The following is a 22,237-nucleotide window of genomic DNA, read 5'->3' on the forward strand; positions in this document are numbered from 1 at the left end:
GTGCTTCCACAAATCGTGCTTGCCCTCCACACAGCTGTGATCATTGTTTATTTATCTGGCTGCCGGATCTTGACCTTTCGAGGATACACGCAACATTACAATGCTATTAATGTGGCTTAGATAATTTATGACATTCTACTCAAGTGGCAGCACACGTGGGAAGAGGGCAATCAGTGTACATGAATTTATAGGTCTGGCTTGACAGGGCATTTATAATTGGGACTTATTGGCACTGCCAATGCTTGTTCCATTTATAAAAGCAAATTCAAGATCACAGCTTGGCAAAGCATTCTACTTCATTCCACAGTTTCGGTTACAAAATGTGTCAAGTGTATTTCATCAAGGAGCGCAGGTAAACCTAACAAAGAAATTATTTGACATTAGTACGAAAAACAAAAAGTCACAACTACAATAAAAAATAATTAGTGCTTGCAAGCAAACAAAACACACAAGCCAATATTTAAAGTCTGCACAGAAAAGTTATCAGTGAAAAACGTCAGCAGTGCTGGCAAACATTATGAGAAAAATATTTCAAGTGATAAGGAAAAACAGAAATACACCATTTGATTAAACTTCATCATAAAAAGCTCATAAAAGCCAGCCCAGACACAAAATACTGAGGAGAATTTAAATAGATTTAGGCAAATGTCAAAGTATAGAGGCAGAGTGTGGTCCCTCAAGGTAAAGGGAGCTATTGCTAAAGTGGACTCATCAGTTTCCCCATACATTTAGGAGGCTCAATGCCAATGATTATGCTTTTTATCTTGGAGGTGTGCAAGTGTTCTGAAACCAGGTCGTGGGGGGGGGAGGGGGGGGGCATGGGAGGGCCTGAAATATTCACATCTCTTACAGAAGATTGCATGGTCACTGGGGATTGTGAGTTTAAGGTAGGCCTGGGCGAAGCACTACGCTACGCTCGCGTAGTTTGCGAAGTTCGCGCTACTTCGCACTACGCGAACTGCACGTAGCACAGTGCAAACACGCGTAGCGTAGTGTTGCGGTCATTTTTTGCTTGCTCGCGGTCCTCAACGTCAAGTTGGCGACCGCAAGCAAGCAAAATGACATCCCGGCGAGACTTTTTCCTTGTTCGCGATCAGCAACATCAAGTTGGCGATCGCGAGCATGGAAAACAAACCTCCCAGCGAGATTCCCAACGCGAGGTTTCTCATTGCGAGGGGTCGCGTATGCTCGCGACCGCTCGCGATGAGAAACTACTAATTCGCGATGATAAAGCTGCCGCTCGAGTAAAAATCTACTCGAGCAGCAGAAAACTACAGCTCGCACTGTGCAAGATGCCATTTTCAATGATTGCACAGTGCCGGTTGCTTGTCCGCACTGTGCAATCATTGAAAACAACATCTTGCACAGTGCGAACAGGTTACTACGCAGTTCGCGAAGTGCTACGCGTAGCTCGCGTAGTGCGAACTTCACTTTGCGTAGCTTCGCGAAGTGCTACTTCGCGAACTACGCCCACCCTTAGTTTAAGGCAGAGGATTCACTGGGGTAAGACCTTCAAAAACAGCATTGTAAATGTGGTTCTCACTGCACCTATCCCACAACAACCAAGCTCAAGTTACTAGAACTGGTGTCTCAAGAGTTGCAACCAGGACAAAGAAAATATTTGTGTTACCCAATTTAATGGTGCTCATGTTATCAGTCCCATGGAGATGAAATGCTCAGTTGGAATTAATGGTAGATCATCAAGTGACACATAACTAAGCAGCACACGCATAACCTGCTGCTGCAGCGTTGTTTAACTAAGGAGTTGTGGAACCGGTAGGTTCCATTTCAAGGGTCCTCATTAGGCATTCTGCCTTTGTGTAGAGGGATCCTTCTCATAGCAGGTAGCACTGGAACTGGCTTCAAGAAGGAGTACCCACAATATGGGCAAAATTAAGTGTGATATTTTGTAGTGAGGATAAGGACACACCTACAGACATTTCTAAGTTAGCATAAGTTGGACGCCATTTTGCTGCTTTTGCTCACGTTACTACATGGCCCATTTCTGGTAAACACTTTTCTCGCTTGCTTTCACATGATAACGGTCTGCATTTCATGTATTTGGTTGAATACTCTGCCCCTTGTCTGCACAGCGTGCTCAAGGACAAAAAACAATTAGCTCTGTTGAATTGCTTTGGTCAGCTTCACGGTCCTAGCCATAACATAGAACACAGCTGCAACCCTGGAAATCTGGTGCTTTTAATATTGCTGTGCATGCATGTTCAGGCACTTGGAGCAAACGCTTTCCAGGATAGAAGAGCTGGGCTTGTCTGGAGGTGTAAATTCCTGCATCTGAACTCGGAGGTATGGGGTCCCCTGACAAAACCTGGAGGTCTTCTATAAACACAATAAACTAGCTTCTAGCAAGGGGAGGGTGGCAAGGCGCTATAGTCCTGTTCCCACTATCATTATAATATAATTTCTCCATTTGTTCTATATGGAATTGTAACCATGCCGATTTGTTTGATCCTATGCATTTTGCTGCTAGTACTGGCTCATGTATTGCATTATAGAGCATGTTAGTTAAAATAAACATTTAGAACTATACTTTGACTATTTACTCATGTTGTGGACAAGTACGAGAGTTTGGACGAAAGAGTGTTCTTGTTCCCACGTATCTGGAGAAAGGAGGGAGTACATGTTCTAGGATGTCTAATCATTGGTAGCTTCGCTGTAGTACGGAGAAAGAATGAGACACTATAGCTAGCCGGATAGGGGACCCGGGTACAGAGGTGGGTATTTTGGTACACCACTACACACGGAGGTCCTGGTTTCCTGCACATAGTTCTGTATATGTGCAGAATCCCTGCAACATGGCGCGTCCAACGTTTGGTCTGGTTCTTAATTGCGAGACTCTTTAGTTCTTGTGCTTGTCCATGATACCCTCGCTTCTGTTTGCCGGTAAACAGCTGTTACAGCATAACCTACCTATAGTGATGTGTTTATAGGTTTTTCTTCAAGCTTGATTCATAAAAAAGGTTTTATAGTTCTTATCGAGTTACTTACCCACTGCGCTGCCACGCTTTAAGTTGTTCAGCTTTTTCTCGATATGGCTGAAGTCAATATAGAGGCACATAGCCACGGGGCGCTCCATCGTCATTTGACCGCTTTTGGAGAGCCCAACGTGGGTGTCACTCATTTTTTTAGTAGGAGCTACTGGGGCTCACCCATTTGAGGTTTTTTATTCTTGGGTTACGCCTCCAGCAGTGGATGGTGATGATGGCTTATTCCATAAGTACTCTCCCGCTGCGGTCCCTATAGCGTATCTGCCATATACAACTTTGGAGGCTCCGATTTCAGCATGGCAACACCGGGTTTGTTTTAATCGCGCCCTACCCCACACTGTGACCCGGGTCCAGTTAGGCCCTTTGTCAATTCCGGGGGCCGCTTGGCCAGTTTTGGCCGGGTACACACCACATCCACGTTATCTAGTAGTCGCTGTAGACTAGTTGCGCATCTTACACTCCTCCTTAATTGAGGTGCACAGGGCTCTAGTACAATCAGTCTCACGCAGTCTTCAGGTGGGAGCACCTGGGGTTGCTGCACAACCAGCTGGGCTAACTATTAACCCAGTCATGATTAATTCGTTTATGTGCAAGCGTCCACAGAAATAGGAAGATATACCTTATTGGCTTGCGGAGAAATTTGACCAGCTGGAAGCAGTATTTCCAAATACAACTCCTGTGGAGAAACACAGGATTCTTACTATTAGTTTGCAGAAAGACTAAATACCTAAAGAAACGGATTGTGAAAATTGGGGTAAAGTGTTTGCGGTGGTGTATGCGAAATGTTTTGGCACTCCTTCATGACAGTGCTTCCCTCAGCGATTAAGCGTGTTCAGAATGAACATGGACCGGAGGCGGCAGTGGAGTTAGGGATGTGATTGGTCAGAGTGTTTGACGTAGTTACTGATCTGATCCATGCGAATGTCAAGGGAGATGCAGTTAACTTTCAAGTGTCCAATGCTTTGCACCTTGTCCGGAAGGAGTAGAAACCCCGCAAATTACCAAAAATTAATGCTGATGCTTATAGGACAATTGAGCGCAATGCCTTTCGCTAGAACGCCTGCGCAACAGCAGACACAGACGGCTCAGTCTGCTAAAGACAACCGTCCTAATTTTCCTAAAAAGAATTGGAAAATAAAGAAACAGGGGAAGGAACAACAGACGCAGGGGTCGCGTGCAGCGTCACAGGTACCCAAACTGTCTGAGTGCACTTATGATTAGCGCGACTGCGGGAGAATTCGGTCTCCTGACAGGTTTCAGATCAGCGTTCTCCTCGTTCTTCACAGGCAAAATCAGGCTCACAAGCCGGTGGAGGGAGAACGCCAGGATCGTGGCAGAGGTCGAGGTGCCCCACAGGTACAAGAACAACCTCGCCCGACTGAACGCAAAGGGAAACAAGACAATTTTCTAGGTCAGCGCCCGCCTTGTCAGAGAAAGAAAGTTGCAGCTTTAACAGCGAGATATGCCACAGACGGTGAGAACCAGACTCCGGAACTTAACATGGGCAGTAATGCTGCTAGACAGCACAGCGGAAGTTACCATAGTGCGGCAAGCACTGCGTCCATTTCTGGAGGCGACACCAACTGAAACGTTCAAACAGCTGACACCAGAGTGGCTCCCCCTGACAGATATGACAGTTTTTCTCATTGAAGGTGACATACAACGTGTAATGCAAGGGATTTTTTGGGAAAATGTAACTTCTTCATATGACATACTCATGGCAGAAAAAGATAGGCCGCCACCTTTTGTTCTAGCCGCTCTGCGTGGGGAGGAGTTAATACTCTCCAGTTTTTCGCATAACGTGTCCAAGGAGCAAGCTATGGCTTTTGCAGAAGAGTGGGCTTTGGTGCTTGCACCAGCTGTATACCGAAATCAGGTGGGCAGGGATAAAGACTCTCCCCCACATGGGATACCATTACAGCCCATGCCACAACCACAACCCCAATATTCCCTCTAGCGGGAGGCTAAGGCTTCCTTAGCCGATATTCTGGATCAACTAGAGTATCGGGAAGTACTTGAGACATGCGTCGCCAATGAATAACCCTCTTTTTACAGTAGTTAAACCCGAAGGGTCGTACCGCTTAGTTTTGGATTACCGACATTTGAACTCACATTGTCAGACTTGTGCAGTGCAGAATACCCATAGTTCAGCATTAGTCGCCAGTCTAGTTCGTAAAAAGTATAAAACGACACTTGACATATCCAACGGCTTTTACACGCACAATCTAGCCCCTGAAAGCAGTCAATGGACCGCCTTCACCGCGGGCGGAAAACAAAGAAAATGTTTGTGTTTGGCCATGGGCTACAAAAATAGCCCTGGTGTTTTCGCCACCCGTGTTGTCTCTTTGATAGATAGCATTGACGAAGAAGCTTCCTCATACGTTGACGACATTTATCTGACAGACAACAAGTTATGGCCGCATCTTTGTTGCGTGGATCGCATCATAGTGTTGTTTGCGGACCACGGTTACAAGTTTAACTTTGCTAAATAGCACAGTACACAGTATTGTTTTTGGGCTACGAGCTCAAAAATGAAGGATGAGGCTTAGCGCCTCACTTCTTGGAGAAGTGCACACGTTTGCACCCTCCAACGACAATGAAAAAATGACAGTCTTTACTGTTTTTTTTTTTCTTTTTAATTCCGGTAGGACTTGCATCCCTGATTATGCCCAGCGTATCAAGCCCTTGTATGCCTTGATACAACCCTCTTTTTCGAAGTCCTGCTGGCTTCCGGAACATTCCACTATACTGCAATCTTTGCAGTCTGATCTTATTGAATCCAAATTCTTATTGACTCGTGATAACCATACTAACCTGGTGATCAGAATCGTCCCAAGACATGTGGGTTTCACTTACTTGTGGAGAGGTGTGGCTCACTAGTTAGAGGCGGCAGACCCGTAAGCAGAAAATCGGCCAGGGACCAGGGTTCAATTCCCGATGCGGCAGGGTCGTGGACCAGGGTCAAAACAGACTCGATAATTCTCACCTCGGTACCTACTCTAACCAGGAACACACTCGGCAACTCTGGGCATTAAGCTTGCCTCATCTCTACAACGGCCCCCCACAGACGCCGGGGATGTCTGGTTTCACCTTGGAGATACCCAGAAAGGGACCATCTCACAGGGATAGCCAGGATGGGTTCCCCAGCGGTCTACAGCGCCGGGACGCCCTGTTGCTGGGGTAGCTGTGCGCTTTACAAGTCTACAACATTTACTTACTTGACGTTTAATGAAGGGGACCGTGCCTATTTCTTGCAAGTCACATTTGTACACTTCAGCCGAATTGAAGTTTTCCAACAGTGAAAAAGTTGATAGCTGTCAAGATGGTGATCCTAAAGGAACGTGCACTGGCGCAAGGGACACGGATTTTGGTTTTAACACCATGTCCTGCGCTTGAAGCGGTGACAAAAGGCAAGTGTCTCAAAGGCATTGCATCCACGTTGGATCCAATGGGCCACATAGTTCACCTCTCCAGAGGTCACCTTTATTTTTGATGCTTCTTTGAGGACACAGGAGTTTTTGCAGTATGAATTTGTTCATCCTCCTCCTCGGTCGATGCGCCCACTTGAGCAGTACCAGTGTATCATTTACACTGACGGTTCCGCTCAACCAGCAACCGGGTCTAAACATTCTTACTCGGTGGCCTGTGCTATACTGGCAGGTGCCATAGTGAACGGGGAGTTCAAGTCCAATGTTGTCCATACACAAGGTGACTGTACCGCACAATTAGACGAATTGCGCGCTTTGGTACTGGCTCTGGAATTTGCAGATCCAAAAATGACTACTTTAATTGTGAGCGATTCTTATTACCGTGTTCAATCTTTCAATGACAACCTATTTTTTTGGTCTCAAAATGACTATCATGATTCAAAAGGCAGTGCAATTAAATATAAAATGCTTTGGGTTGGAGTCGCAGATCTTAAAGACTCGACCCTCTCGCACAAGTAATTCACACCCTTGGTCATCAGCGCGTAGGAGTACACGCTGTTGGCAACAGTTTGGCAGATAAAGCTGCCAAATCAGCAGTAGCCATGTGTTCAGTTGCAGCAGTTACAAGATCCATGAAGAAGATTGATAATTACATTTTGGCAGCAACAGCTGCTACAGAGAAGGGTGATAATTATCCACAGGGATCCCCTTCCAAATACACTTTTCATTTAAGTCCTGATAATGTTCCTTACGTGAGAATTAACAACGTTGGTGACAGGTTAATTCCCAACGCGGACCGCAGGCCTGCACTGATAAAAGCTGCACATGAAGGAACGGCCTCGGCACATGCTGGAGTATCTGCGACTGTTTCTAGCTTGCAGCAGCGTTACTGGTGGTGCGGCTTATATAAACAAACCCGTAATTACGTGCTTTGTGACATATGTCAACAGATTAAACAGTCTATGGCAACGCGTCCACCACAAACACAGCTATGCCTTTCTAATAAACCTTTTGGTTGTATTTATTTACATCACTGTGGTCCTTTTACTTCAGATACTGCCTTTAAGTTAATCTTAGTTGCAGTTTATGCGTGCACACGCTATGGGTTTGGCCACAACTTAGTGCTGAAGCTGAACTGTCATCAGGGATTTGCATGTCTTTGTGGGAATTTTTGCATGTGGCACTTTCCATTCGGACCAGGGTTCCGCGTTCGCCTCTAAGGCGTACAAGGATACCATGAGATCTTTGGGGGTGCAGGTCAAATTTTCGTCTCCATACAGGCCTAAGGGCAATTCAGTTGTGGAACAAATGAACTGTGACTCAAAGCAATCCTTGACAGCTAGAGTCATAGGGACTGGTTCGCCCATTTGTATAACGTACAACGTGCACTAGATCTCCCTAGAAGATCTCTGGGTGGGCGGACCCCATACGAAATGCTCTTCGGCAGGAAGAGGTTTGTGCCCAACCTTGATGGTCCAGACATTGCGGCCTCTGCCGCATCCTTTGACGTAGATAATCATTGTGCTGTATTACAGAATCTACAAGAGACCCGTGACAGCCTTGCAAAGGAACATTTGCCCTCACCCACTGATGCTGCGCTGCAGATTCCGATAGTCGGCTGGCTATCAAAAATCATAGACCTGGCCCGAGAGAAGGTTGAAAACAAGAAATGGTTTGGCCCCTCTTCATCGAGCACCGGTCCCAGTGCTTGGATAGCAGAGTACTCGTACAGACATTTTACCACCACTTCCTGGTCGAAGAGACAACCGATACATCTCAGTTGACAATGTCAAGCTACAACATCTGGCTGATCCTGAATAGCATCACACCAGCGGTGTCTACAACAACAGTATCTAGAGATCCAGGTTTGACTGCTTCTAACACCGCGCAGGATGACACCGCCATTGAGATGGATTCTGTTAACAATCCCTTGTTGTTTCCGACTGCTTCAACACATAATGAGGAAACTGAAAATACATATCCCAATTCCATGTCATTGCCTGGCATGTAACCTGAAGCCACTAATTAATCACGTTTTTCCTTTGACTCACATTCCATAGCATCACAGGCCCCTGTTGCCTGGTTTAAACAAACTTACTTGATTCCACCTTGAACTTGCATCTGGTTGGTGCTAATCACAATTTATTTATTCATGTCCATTGGTTTTGTGACTTACTTTTTTCTTCTGATCAATGGCCACTATCTTCCTGAACTCTTTGCTGTTAAACTGGTTGATGGAACTTTGGCTCCACACATCATAAAAAGAGACCAGACTTTTGTCAACATCACTGCCTGGCCAGTCATCGACGGAATTGTTTGGGATGCTGTAGATTTCCAAATCCATGGCCCTACAGAGATAATTAATGTCCCTGATGTACTTAGTGTTTCAATGGGTGATATTGCGAAACATGACATATGGTCTGAGGATTGGGACGTACAAGCCGTGCAATCCTTGTTCGCTGATTTGAAATATTATGCTGCTTTTGATGCTGAAGACTTGCATTTGAACACTGCAAATTAGGCTGATTTGTTTTGTTTCCAACACTATGTTCATCATTATCTGCATAAAGCCAATAAGTTTAGAAATGTTTTTAATTATACACAATGGGAACATTGCCCAGCTCCTTTGAAAGGCAGCTCTAATACTTTTTTGAAAAAATGCACCTATTTTACAGATATTGACACATCTAACCCTGGTTCATTCTATTTTAAATTGAATGTTTCCTCCAATTCTAAGGTGATGCTCACCCATACTAAATTATTATATTCCAAATCCTTTATAGACGATTTTACAGTTGAGGACTATGAAGTTTGGAAATCATCGATTGATCTTAAATCTGTCTGGGGGTTCTAAATCTTGGAAAGTGCAAGGCACAGAGGCGTTGCACCGTGTCTGCCTCATTCTAACACAGATGTTTCTGTTTTATATCATGGTTAGAATCAATTGCGTTCAGTTATGCTGTTTGCCTGGACTTTACAGACTCTGAAGATGAGTAAAGTTCCATGGGATTACCTGAACGCGTCGTTATTTTTGCCATTTAACTTGACTACAGAACAACAGTTTATGCCCATGAAAGATGCTGCATATTCTCTGTTGCATATTCAAAGGTTGGACCGGTTACCATTCTCTATGGCGGAAACAGACTCTGCTGTCTGGCTCATCCATGGACTGATAACTCTCCCGTTTTCCTTGTTTAAATTTACCGCGTGTATGAAACACTATCCACTGGGCCGCTATGAACCATTGGGAAGTAAATTTTTAAACGAAGTATGGCCTTTCACATACAGATGCCTTAGGGATGATAAAGAAGTATACCTTACTGGGGAATCATGTGAAAACACAATAGGTCATTCCCTTGTCTGTACAAAATATCAAATTACACGGCACGTGTAACCTAACGGCCCCAAATCTTGCATGTGTTTTGAAAGGTACACCCATGCAGTCTATAACACCTACCTTTTCACTAATTGCAAAGGGTAGTTATTTGCTTTTAAATAATGGAGGACTGCTGTGGCATGTTAGCCGGCATCCCTTTCATAGTAGCGGATTCTCAGCGTGTGGTTTGCTGTAAAAATGTTTTTTCCACCCCCACACGGGAGACTCGATAACTCGATTTGGCCTTCCATTCCGACCTTGAAGACAGATTTCAATAAGTTGAGCAGAATAAGAGCAATGTTATCCCAAAAAGAAGTTTCTCACATCTGCCCATGAGAAGTTCGTCCTTCACGTGGCTAACACTCGTACAGAGATTCAATCACTTCTTAATACTGACCTCCTACTACATTTCGGTGCGTTAATTCACACTATCTTCAATGCTTCTAACACTACTGGCAATGCCCATTTTTTATTTTCTATTTTTTTTTTTTTTAAAGAGTTGTGGGCTCTGGGCTTATGACATCTTTCCAAACTATATTTGGGGATATACCAGCTTTTATTAATTCTATTTTTTCCCAGCTTATTCGGCGGCTTCCCTTTATTACTTGCTTTAGCCACTGGGGTCTTGCTGTTGATTTGCCTGCTGCAAAATGGATGCCCTTCCTGTGGCTCTGCAAGGCGAACTCTGGCTGCAGATACTCCGTAGCCGAATGCTTGAATGCTATGGTGCTCTGCCCTTGGCCCCACTAAGCGTGGCTTATGGATGGTCTTTTTGTGCTGCCCATTTCACTTGTGTGCAACCTGTCTTCCACTGCCTGGATTGTCCCTTTGAATGGGCATTGGATCTTTGCCTCTCCAATACGGCATTTCCTTCACCTGATTTTGAACTGCTAATGATTCCCTTAGTGGCCCATGAGCAGGAATGTTCTGATGTTGGGATTATGGCCTGTGCAGCAGCGCTGGCTGAATGGGATATCTTTGCAGCAGCACACGATTTCCTACAACATAGTTACATTGAGTATCACGCAAGCTCTCCTTTAATGGTGCTGGAAGCACCCGTAATTGAAGAACATATCTGTTCGTTCACTCTACTTAATTGGATGGCAACGCTTTTTTCTGCTGAGAACAAGGACTTCCTCTTGGAGGCTATTGCAACATACTGTTCGTACACCCTGCCGGATTGAATCGGCCATAGTATCCTTGATGGATTTTTTTAAATTTTTTTTTTATGTGTGCCTGTTTGGACACAACATTTTTTTTTTTCCTTCTCTTTTCTCTCTCTCTCTCTCTCTCCGAATATTCCTTGCAAATCAAGGTATGACTGATACACATGCTCTTGATTCTTGCTCAGACTTTTGAAAGCGGTGTTCTCTCCAAGACCTCTGTCCCATGGACTGACCAAGGGGAGGATGTAGTGAGGATAAAGACACACCTACAGACATTGCTAAGTTAGCATAAATTGGACGCCATTTTGTCGCTTTTGCTCACGTTACTACATGGCCCATTTCTGGTAAACACTTTGCTCGCTTGCTTTCACATGAGAACTGTCTGTATTTCATGCATTTGATTGAACACTCTGCCCCTTGTCTGCACAGCGTGTTCAAGGTCAAAAAACAATGAGCTCTGTGGAATTGCTTTGGCCAGTCTCACGACCCTAGCCATAACATAGAACACAGCTGCAACCCTGGAAATCTGGTGCTTTTAAAATTGCTGTGCATGCATGTTAAGGCACTTGGAGAAAAAGCTTTCCAGGATAGAAGAGCTGGGCTTGTCTGGAGGTGTAAATTCCTGCATCTGAACTCGGAGGTATGGGGTCCCCTGACAAAGCCTGGAGGTCTTCTATAAATATAATAAACTAGCTTCTAGCAAGGGGAGAGTGGCAAGGTGCTAGAGTCCTGTTTCCACTATCATATTATGATTTCTCCTTTAGTTCTATATGGAATTGTAACCATGGTGATTTGTTTGATCCTATGCATTTTGCTGCTAGTACTGGCTTGTGTATTGCATTATAGAGCCCGTTAGTTAAAATAAACATTTTAAACTATACTTGGACTCTATTTACTCATGTTGTGGACAAGTACAAGAGTTTGAACGAAAGTGTTCTTGTTCCCACGTATCTTGAGAAAGGAGGGAGTAACATGTTCTAGGATGTCTAATCATTGGTAGCTTTGCTGTAGTACGGAGAACGAATGAGACACTATAGCTAGTCGGATAGGGGATCTGGGTACAGAGGTGGGTATTTTGGTACACTACTACACACTGAGGTCCTTGTTTCCTGCGCATAGTTCTATATATGTGCAGAATCCCTGCAACAATTTCTGCACCTGGCTGCCATTAACCTTTCTGAAGCCGCAATTAGAACAGACAAAAGTTAGGCCTGGCCTAGAAACTTCCTCAACTTGTACAACAGAAACCATAGTCCCATCCCTCACCCCCACCAGATATCACATTGCACTATTCACAATCAACTAATAAACTGCCCCTTAATTATAAGCCTCAAAGAATTGCTAAAAGTAGCCCGGTCTACATCATCCCGACTTCATTATCTGGGTCTCCACCATCCAGACACAGGAATGCAGGCAATACAGTTCTACTATCTGGGGAAGAAATAATCCTCACCCCCATCTTCTGCCATGCCACAACCAGGGGCATCAAACATGGATTCCACTTAGTTCTTATATTAATATTCTAAGCCTAACTTTATGGAGGAGCATCAAAAAGATATCTTCAAGCATTTGCAGAATCTCCTCTTCAGTGTTTGCATTATTTTCCACAATCTCTCGTGGCCATAGCAAAGTGGTTACTGCTGTCTTTAAGATCAGCCTTAAAGCTTTCGAAAGTTCACTGTATATGGGTCCAGACACTACTTTACGGTTGCAGCCCTTGTGCTGATCAGTGTTTTTTGACGAAACAGTGGTCAAGCAGTAGCCGTTGAGGGACTATGTTAATCACCCGATTCTAGTGCTTATCAGAAATGCTTAATGTAGCACTCTCATTGTTTCTTTCTACAGTTTTGAATCTCAGTTTGCATGCAATCACAAAAAAGCATCCTCTGGATTATTTGCATGCTGCATTTAGTGTTGAACATATACAACCTATGGTTGCTTTATTGTAATAGTTTCACAGTGCATTAATAATCCATAGATTTGAATGTATGCTTTTTGTAATGTGTGACAGAATTTAGTAAAAGTGCAATAGAATTAAAATGCAAAGCCTTGCATTTTGCATCACTCATCACAAGGCCTACCCATCTCACAATAATCAGAAAAGTATATTCAAGAGTGGAAGATTGTGGGAGCCAGTTGCAAACTTTCTTTGCAAAGGCCTTGGAGCCAGCTTGGCCTTATTAGCTCATGGAGCGCCAAAACAAAGACAGAAAAACGTCCTGAAACAGAAAAACAGGCTTGTTCAGGTAAAGCATGTGGTCTAGGCCACCTCAAACGTAAATGGGCAATTTCGGTGAGAAAACAGCTTAGCTAGAGGATACAAAGTACAGGTTGCTTAAAGACTGGTTTCATCATTCAATGCAATGAATTACTTTAACACCATCACAATGTTGCAAGTCCTAATCTTTAGCTTATCAATTACTTTAATTGCCACTATTGTGTGTTTTTATAGCTACATCTATCCATCTTATCTACACTATATTAGGAAATTAATTTCAATCAAGTATTTAAAACTTTTTTAAAAATGTGGATTCCTTGCGCGTGTGTCCATTCATGTTGAAAGGAGTTGGAGACCACTAATGATTATTTTTAGTCTCACAGTACTTTCCCCGAAAGCCCCATCTTCATGTAATGCTCCTGGTTTAGAGTCACCAGATTTCCGACCTCAAGTTGGTAAGAGCGCTTCAAGCCTGTGGTTTGGCCACAGCGTCTAAAAGTGGGCCGTATTTTGTAAAGTTGCAGAAAACAGATCACTAACAAGAACTAATCTACTGTAGGTTCTCTCTTAATACCTGTAACTATTCATACGCACAGTTTCCCACTAAAGATTACACCTAACTCCTATTAATTTAATTCACCACTCTAAAACTGGAGCTTCCTTAAGAACATAAAAGACTGATCACAATACCCATCGCAAAACCCACTAACCTTAGGATACAGAGCAGCATGGTGTAAAGCGTGTCGACGCCTCGTCAATGGTAGCAAGGGCTACGTAAATGCAGTTGCCATACGTCGCCCTCTTGACTCATAACAATACTAATGCCATAACACTCATGGGACAGGCAGTCAAGTGTAGTACATACAGGCTGCATAATAACTTCATTACCAAACAGAGGGAGTGAGGAACAGTAACTCGTAAAGAATTTACATAATAATCGAAAAAGAGAGGTAACCTCTTTAATTGAGCCTCTGGTACTGAGGACAAACTCCTGTGGGTTTTTTTTTTTTTTTTAAAACAGACACACAAGTATTTATTTTTGGCATGCTTTATCATCGAGTCCTCACCTGGTACAATTGACAGTAGGAGGTGGGCTCAACTTAGTTTTTAGGGGGAGCACTTTGTTGGTATCGGCGGGTTCATCTAGGAAGCGGGAAAGGAAGATTGATCACTTGAGTATTACAGTTTTAATTTTAGGAGCACCCTTGGAACATATCAAAAGAAAGATGGGACCTCTACGGATAGCTTAATGACCTCCGTGGCCCCAGGTCAACATATTTTAGATTGTATTGGATTGCCTAATAAGTCATCTAGCTTTCATCAGGACCAACCCAGTCCCACAATATTAACTTTTTTTCTTTTTTTTTTTAAATCACAATGTATGTTATAAATGTTGAAAGCGTAATGGTTACTGGAGTATTCCCATGCTAGCATTGCCCAACATGATGATCAACAGGGAATCGGAAAAGAAAAACGACCTAAACAAGAAGAAAACTAAGAGTGAGCCAGGAGCAAGAAAAGGCCAAACAGCAGTCTCTAGCAGTACCGAATTAGGTCAGCCTGAACAACTAGGCTTTAAGATTCTTCCTGAAAGTGGTTTCTACAGATTCTTGTCTCAGGTGAAGGGACAGAATGTTCCACAGCTTTGAGGCTCAGAAAACAAAGGAGCATCCACCCATACGAGTCCTTTTCGTAACGGAGACCGCCGCCAACGCGGTGCCCGTCAACCTAAGCCTTCGACTGGGTTGGTAGCGTTTCACTAACGTGAAGAGATACCAAGGAACTTTGCCATTAAAGTTTTTATGGCAGTGGCCCATGGCTTTAAAGGATATCCTTATACTTCGTGGCTGCCAGTATAGTTTGTGAACGGCCGGGTTAGAGGGTGCATGTCTAGGGAGAGTCAGCACTAGACGTATCCTTGTTGTGTGTGATGGTTTGCACAAACTCCAACCCTATATCATGCACTCACTCATGCAGTGCCAAATTCACTAGATATGCAACTTAGTAAAGGGGTAAAGGTCAGCCCATAGCTGGTTACTGGCAGGCTACTCTCTACATCACTTTCATCAAGAGGGTAACTCCGTTTGGCTCCTAGTTTGGTTAGCGACTCCTGTATGTTCAAGCGACACCCATACTAAATTAAGCTACCTAATTATAGTTAAGACATCTTCACTCATGCTATGATATAAGCAAAAGTATGAAAGAAAAGGAGTCCTACTGCCACTAAAATTCAGGTGGTTATCACAGCAATTGTAACATTTTCATTCTAAACCCTAAGTTCAGGAAGGTGGTGCTGGGAGCTCTGTGGTTTTATTACAGAAAGTACCTAGAGGCACCCCCGGACACTTAGATGAAAAATAGGGATTGTAATCGCTTTTGAATATCAGATCAGATTTGAGTCTACCCTGGAGGCCAATTGAATAATATACTTTCGCAAAGTGGAGAAAAGAGGGATGTTAGGGGGCTCATGCCTTCCCTTACTAACTCAAACACAAAAATTGGTGCGATACTGAGGAAATTAAAATATCATAAGGCCTATGTGTCCCCGTGTGTTCCCCGTCACTCATGTGCACATGCATGTAACCTATGTATTTCCCCTCCATGGCCTGTCTATCATGATGCTTATGCTATAACGTGGCCTGTCATCATCCAGTCTCCCATGAGAGAAACGACAAATCTGCACTGAGGCCTACACGTTTTGCATCATGTTTTCCCGCATTTTCATGAAAGCCCATTATTGTGGCTCAGCCAGAGCCGAAAAGAGGTTTCAGGCCTCAGAACGCTCTGAAAGCTGCAGCTGTGTATCCTTGGCTTTGTACACTTGGGCCTCAGCCAAAGGGGCCCAGTCCGAGATGCCGAGACAGTATTGAGCACGGTTATCTGCTTACTCCTACTGAAACCACATTCCTGCCTGGAGAAGGAGGAATAAACACGACCCGTCTGCAAAGGAGAAAGCCTAGCCTTTCTGTCTCTTTTCGTGTGATTACAAAGCTCACGTCAGTGAAAAGCCCATAGCCCCCATGTAAGGCCTACGCCGTAAATGAAGAAATAGATGCCACATTGGCTCTTGGTGATGGGCAACCTATGTCACAAATCAGTCCCTGCTCCAGACTTTAGATATCAGATAATACAAGATGTGCTGGTCGCCCTGACACTGAAGGCCTCACTTCCAGACTCCCCGGTTGCATAGCAACCCTTTCACACGTCAGTTACACGTCATGCTCGAGTTGAGCACAAGTAAGGCAAAGTTCCAGTAAAGTTCCAGCTGATCACGCAACCCCCTCCAGGCATCCACCCACCTATGACACTCACCTATTATCATCAAGTGGACGCCCACCTTCACGCCTACTTACACACCCACATGCTCTTATCTCATTCTCTCTTGCTCCGCCTGAAGCACTCCTGCTTACGTATATTATTACAATGTATATATACGGTACTCTGTGAATAAAGTCTGAGAATACTCTGAGAATTAGACCCGTCCTGATCCCTTGTGGTGATGGAACTATTCTCCCTATAACTCGAGTTATTGGAATAAAGCCCTTTTGAACCTGATACCACAGACTCAGCCTCTTGCTTTATGCATGATCATATTGATATTATAGAAATTCTGAGCGTGTAATACTTTATTTACGACAATACCCTCAGGCACCAGACGGCTGTTTGATGGGGCAAGTTAGATGACAAGTGGGTTCTCAGCCTTGATGAAATTTGGACTACAGGAGAGACCCACCCCGAACAGACCACAAAGACCCTAGCTAAATAGTTCTAGGTTATCACTAATTAGGATACCAGTTGGGAGGTAGGTCTTCTGTTTATAATCGATCTAAGCCCACAAAGCACAAAATTGCAGAGTAGGGGGCATAGACACGGCCCTGATGAATGCCTTAGACCCACAGCTGATTAGAGGCAGAAACATGCTGACATAATTTGTACAGTGACACATACAAGTCATGACACCCAAGTATTACCCTTTGGTAAGATTTTAATCAGCCAGGGATACTACCTAATCAAAGGATACTTTAGTGGATTATCCCATGGTTTTTTTCAAGTCATAAACTGGACCTAAATCATTGTCCTGAGAGAAGTAATATCAAAGAACTCCCTCAGAAATGCCCCATTCTGAGGTAGAGCCCGCCTTGGTAGTAACAGTTTACCAGGATGAGACGAGGTGGCAAATGGTGAAGCATGTCACATTACATGAGTGAGCCATCCTCGTCCAATTCTTGGAATGGTCTTGAATTTAGGTAACAATTAGCAGCTCATAAAGAACTCATTGGGTATCTGGTAATAACCTGCTGATTAAACAAACAGCATTTCTCTGAGGGTATCACGCCCATTTTTGTGTTTACTTGGCCAATTGAATAATCACACCGATCTTGCTGGCTTAAGAGACTATTCAACTGTGACAAGAGAGAATGGGTTGGGGACTGGGAGCGAAAAAAGGTCTAATGCTTGTGCTCCAACACAAAGTTTTTTCCAAAAGAGGGATCAGTGTTCCTAGAGAAGAGGGTAGGTAAACAATCTAGGGTGTAGATAGCAGTGTCAGCAAGACTCTTACTTGTTGCCCTCACACATCCCAAGGGTTGTCATGCTTCCATCATAGGGCAGTTTCTCCTAGTCAGGCCAGTGCGGCAATGCCCTGTGGGTCCCCCGAAAGGCCACTTTAGCAGAGATAGTTTAAAAGTTCTCGCGATATGATACATGTGAAGAAGTGCTCATGAAGAAGGGAGGGAATATAAAATTGACTAGAGGATGTCAATGCTATGTCAATTTAATGCGGATATTCTTCTGCCAAAATATACAAAATAAAAAACACTGATGGTTGCTGCTAATAGATGGTTATAATGGCCCTAGGTAGTCGGGGTGGATACAAGGGGAAACAGTTTTATATTTATTGGGTCAACATGTTTTGCACCCCTGTTGGTCTCAGACAGAGATCCTTGGTGCTTTTTCAGGATCAGAAAACAAAAATGTGTAATATGGTAGTGGAAGCATGCAGAGGCTCTGCCTAAAGTAGGGTGGTGCCACCTATTGGATCCCATCTTGAGTAATCCAATCTCTTCTGTATAGGGGGGGGGGGGGGGGGGGGGGGGGGGAAGTTCCCCCTGGGTCATGCCGAAAGGGTGCAGTACAGTCACAAAGGTTCAGACGGTTGCTTCATAAGGCTACACCTACTCGTCCATTCGTCTGGCTGTAGGTTATTGCACTGCCGAACCAAAGAGGGGCAACCACCCTAGGATGAAGCATGACATCCCTCAGGATGTGTGAGGGCAACAAGTAAGAGTCTTGCTGACTATCTACACCCTGGGCTGTTTTCCCCTACTCTTCTTAGAGGTATAAACGAAATATGGGAAACTTTTGGCTCCTTGAAAAGGTCCTCTTGGTAAAGGGTAAGACTGCATGGGATTGGCTTTGCCAATCATCAGATTCCGGGGGAAAGAAAAAAAAAAAAAACTTTCCTTAAGCAGCAAAACAAGACATGTGCTAAGTTATTTTCACGACAGACTGCCAAGTAAAGTGGTGATGATCGATGCACACTTCCGGTATCTATAACTAAAGATTTTGAAATTGACTTGCATTGAAGGAGTACTGTTCACACCTGCCCGAAGAGGAAAATAAAACCAACAGCCCTCAGTTCCAAGGAAAATAATTCCAAGGATATCTAGCAAAACTTGGCATCACACATACATTACTTCATGATATATCCAAGCCAACGGTGATGTGGAAAAATTCACAGAGACCACACAGACAACACTGCACATCCCTGGAAAGCAATAGATGGACTTGGTGTAGGCAGTCTTTTCAATTCTAATTGTGACCACGGACCACAATGCACAGAGACCAGAGAACACCCACTTCTAAGACATCTGTATCCAGCAGTGTACCTGCTCGTGCAACCTGGCCTTCTGCCTCAGCAAATGCAGAAAGAGAGAGCAGAAGAGGGTAGTAAACAAATGCTGCATCAAATGAACAAGAGGGGTGAAGGATATTAGTCCTCATCTGCAATCACCAACATGGAGTTAAATATGTATGAAATTTAAAATAGCCTATGAGAAATATCATGTAACCTGTGGTGCTCTGTGTGTCCTTGCAAGACCTCTATTCAACAAACAGAAAGACAGCAAAAAAACAGCCACAAGAAGAATTTGTATCAATCTGGCCAGAAAAGAGGGACAATGAAGCGCATGTGGGCATCATAAGGAATTACAATTCACAAACAAACCAAAAACCAAGCGTCCAAGCCTGGACTCGCCTAGGACAATGAAATCCACACCCTCAAGAAATTCATCCGAAGTCCCAAGGAGGATGGTCATTGTATTATTTCTAACTCTACCAAATGCCACCAGGAGATGCAAAAGGTGCCTCATCTTCTCTGTAGAGAGGAATCATGTGTTTCTGACCCATTGTCCACATTTGGGTTGGAGAAGGACGTTGGATCTCAACTCCAAGTGCTGTGGCTCCTTTAAATAGGATAAACAGAGAAGAGAGCTCAAGGACCTTCTAGATAACCAACTTCCTTTCTGTGGATTGCCTTGGGTGCTCTTCCGCACATGTAGTGTGCAGCCTTGCTTGCAACAGTCCCCATTTCTGTGCGATCCGCCCCGGCCCTGCTGTGCTGCTCGGATCCGAGCGAGCAGTTGAGAAACAGAGGTTGCATTGCCTTACACTACTCTCAACACTACTCACCCTTGTTGGATCTGCTGGTATGTCCCCACTCCCCGGCAGCTCCTTTTTGTTCCAGCAGATGGCAGCCCCTCCAACCCACTGGATCAGGGACCCCTCTGCTAGTACTAGCTTTATTAACAGACCTAACAAACCAACCTGCACAAAAGTGTGAGGGGCTCAACCCGCGAGCACCCAACACCCATCAGCGGCCTTGTTTGGGGTACGGACAAACAACTGGTGCCACAGAATCATGTATACCTGCCATTTCCCAATTGCTTCAATCTATCCAGCACTTCAAATACATTGCACAGTATTCATAACGCATATCCAGATCAGCGAGCCTTCAACATATTTCAACTGTGAGATGAGAAGGAGGGGCCTTTAAAGGTGGTGGGGTCTGGAGAGGGGACAGGGCTTTCAGCACAGCCTGTGGAGACCCTGAGAACCTCCCACAACAATACCAATGAAAGCTTCAGAGCAGGCTGCTTTGGTTTCCTGTAGGGTGATCACCTCCCTCCAGGTGATTCCTTATACTATTTCCGGTCCCAAACTTATGGGGCAATGCAGAATGCCTTCTTGGTGTTGTAGTATTTCTTGCGACAATAGAATTAATTACACTAACGCTAGAAACCAGTGATTTGTAGTTGGGCAGTTCTGAACTAGAGAGGATGTCTAAGGAGGGGGTCACCCTAGGTTCAGGGATGTTGCAAACCCCCTGCTGGACCTCAACTGTGCGAAGAGCCTGCTTCATGAATGGGGTTTCCTGGTCACCCTCTGCACACCATAGGATATCTGTTCACTGGGTAACCATAAGCAGCATTCCCATCTCGTGTGGCACACAGTGCGAGTTGGCAGGTCTGAATGTCCCAAATCTCCCCTCCTTAGGTCCATTTCACACGTCACCCACCATCTCCAGGAGCCAGACTTAGAATGTTAAAATTTATACCACAAATGCATTTTCTCCTCGAGCGGTATACTTTGCTCATTCTAATAAACCAAGCAGCCTAGTCTGAGGTCAAAGGGCCGGGTCATGCCGGACAGCATGTCAGGGGTGTAAGCTGATTAGAGGAATGAGTCAGGCTTCTCTTGTTTTGATTGTGGTACTTGTAGTCCGGGTCTGGTACTCTTATTTAAACAATTATGAACTGTGAACTACAAATATCATACCACAAAGGGGAAAAAACGGCTTTGGATGTACTAGTTACGCGCACACGGATTCGAGAAGCCACGGCGCTGTAGACTTCAGTGCGCATACCTTCGGCAATTGCAGCTCTCGGAGGGATCGACGCGCGGGGAATAAGTGTTAAGAAAAGTGTGGCTTTCTCATGCCCATTTATAATTATATTCAAATATTCCATTAAATAAACAGCTCAACACAGTCGGGAGCAGAATGGGCCGTTTTATGTAAAACGACACGCGGCTATTCCAATTAAACGTGTAGTTACCAACATGACGGAATCCCACGTAAGATTACACGAACATTTGCTATGAAGACATTTAAGAACTTTCCCGCCAATCCTTCTGTAGCCATATATTCAAACAACAACCGTACCTCCAGCCTCCTACCCGAAGTGCTTCAACCGAACACACACCTGCAGCGCTTTATTCAGGACACAGCAAGCTGAGCAGGTGGTCCGGGGTTAAGGGGTGGGGCAGGCTGGGGAATGTAGTTCAGATCTAGTGCTGAGTCCCCTGCAATCACCTCAGAAAAAAGTTCAGGAGGACTCTACTACATGAAAGAGTTAATTTAAAAGACCATCGCCACCTAATGTGGCGCACTGCTGGGGATTGGATATTTCGTTTGTGAGCAGTGGCCTACGGCAAAATAATGAGGACGCCTGGAGAATGTGAGTCTCCAATATCTTACAAATATTCATGTTTTTTGCTGAATGTGGTCGCCCTACAGGATTACCCCCTCCCCCGAAAAAAGGTTTGGGGCCTCCGTGCGCTGCAGGGGCTTGTGTTACGCCCCTGTTTGGAAGAAACAGGAAAACATCCAGCTGCCAATTGGTTCCAACCCTTGAAGATGTCTTTCACCAGTCCTGTTTTTTTTTTTTAGCTAACGGTACTAAGCATTGTGGGATTTGCAGTTTCAGTTGCCTCATTCTATGCCCGGGCCTTCTAGTTCCAGTGTGCCTAATGCTGCTGGATGAAGACACAGCACTGGCTGAAAACCAGCCTCGCGACATTGGGCCAGTTGACATCTATTTTAAACAAATATCCATAGATTATTCTGACCCAGAGAAACGCAGGGCTGGGGTGGGAATATCAAATAAATAATTTATTTTGAAAGACTAGATGGCATTATTGCCACCACCTATACAGTATTCTGGCTTGCAAAATAACTAACGAAGGGAAAACCTACGTTTTTAAAG

The 22,237-nt window shown here is 44.4% G+C and overlaps 1 protein-coding gene across 4 annotated transcripts in view; it reads right to left on the reverse strand.

The window, feature by feature from the left end:
- The window catches only part of LOC146831396 (E3 ubiquitin-protein ligase RNF138-like), a 56,608-nt gene extending 34,830 nt beyond the window's left edge, over nucleotides 1-21,778 (reverse strand). The window contains exon 1 of one of the 4 annotated variants that reach the window (XM_085604152.1): nucleotides 21,415-21,778. Coding sequence is in view for 2 of the 4 variants with exons in the window: in XM_085604149.1 (XP_085460275.1) it covers nucleotides 21,308-21,393 (86 nt within the window). In the remaining 2 variants the exon portion in view is untranslated. Of the gene's footprint in view, nucleotides 1-21,117; nucleotides 21,249-21,307 lie in introns of those variants that run through there. The other 3 variants (XM_085604149.1, XM_085604151.1, XM_085604153.1) reach the window with 3 other exon arrangements.
- Between the last annotated feature and the right edge of the window lie 459 nt (nucleotides 21,779-22,237).

Source organism: Triturus cristatus, chromosome 5_1 (assembly GCF_964204655.1).
Source record: "Triturus cristatus chromosome 5_1, aTriCri1.1, whole genome shotgun sequence".
In the NCBI taxonomy this organism is placed as follows: Eukaryota; Metazoa; Chordata; class Amphibia; order Caudata; family Salamandridae; genus Triturus; species Triturus cristatus.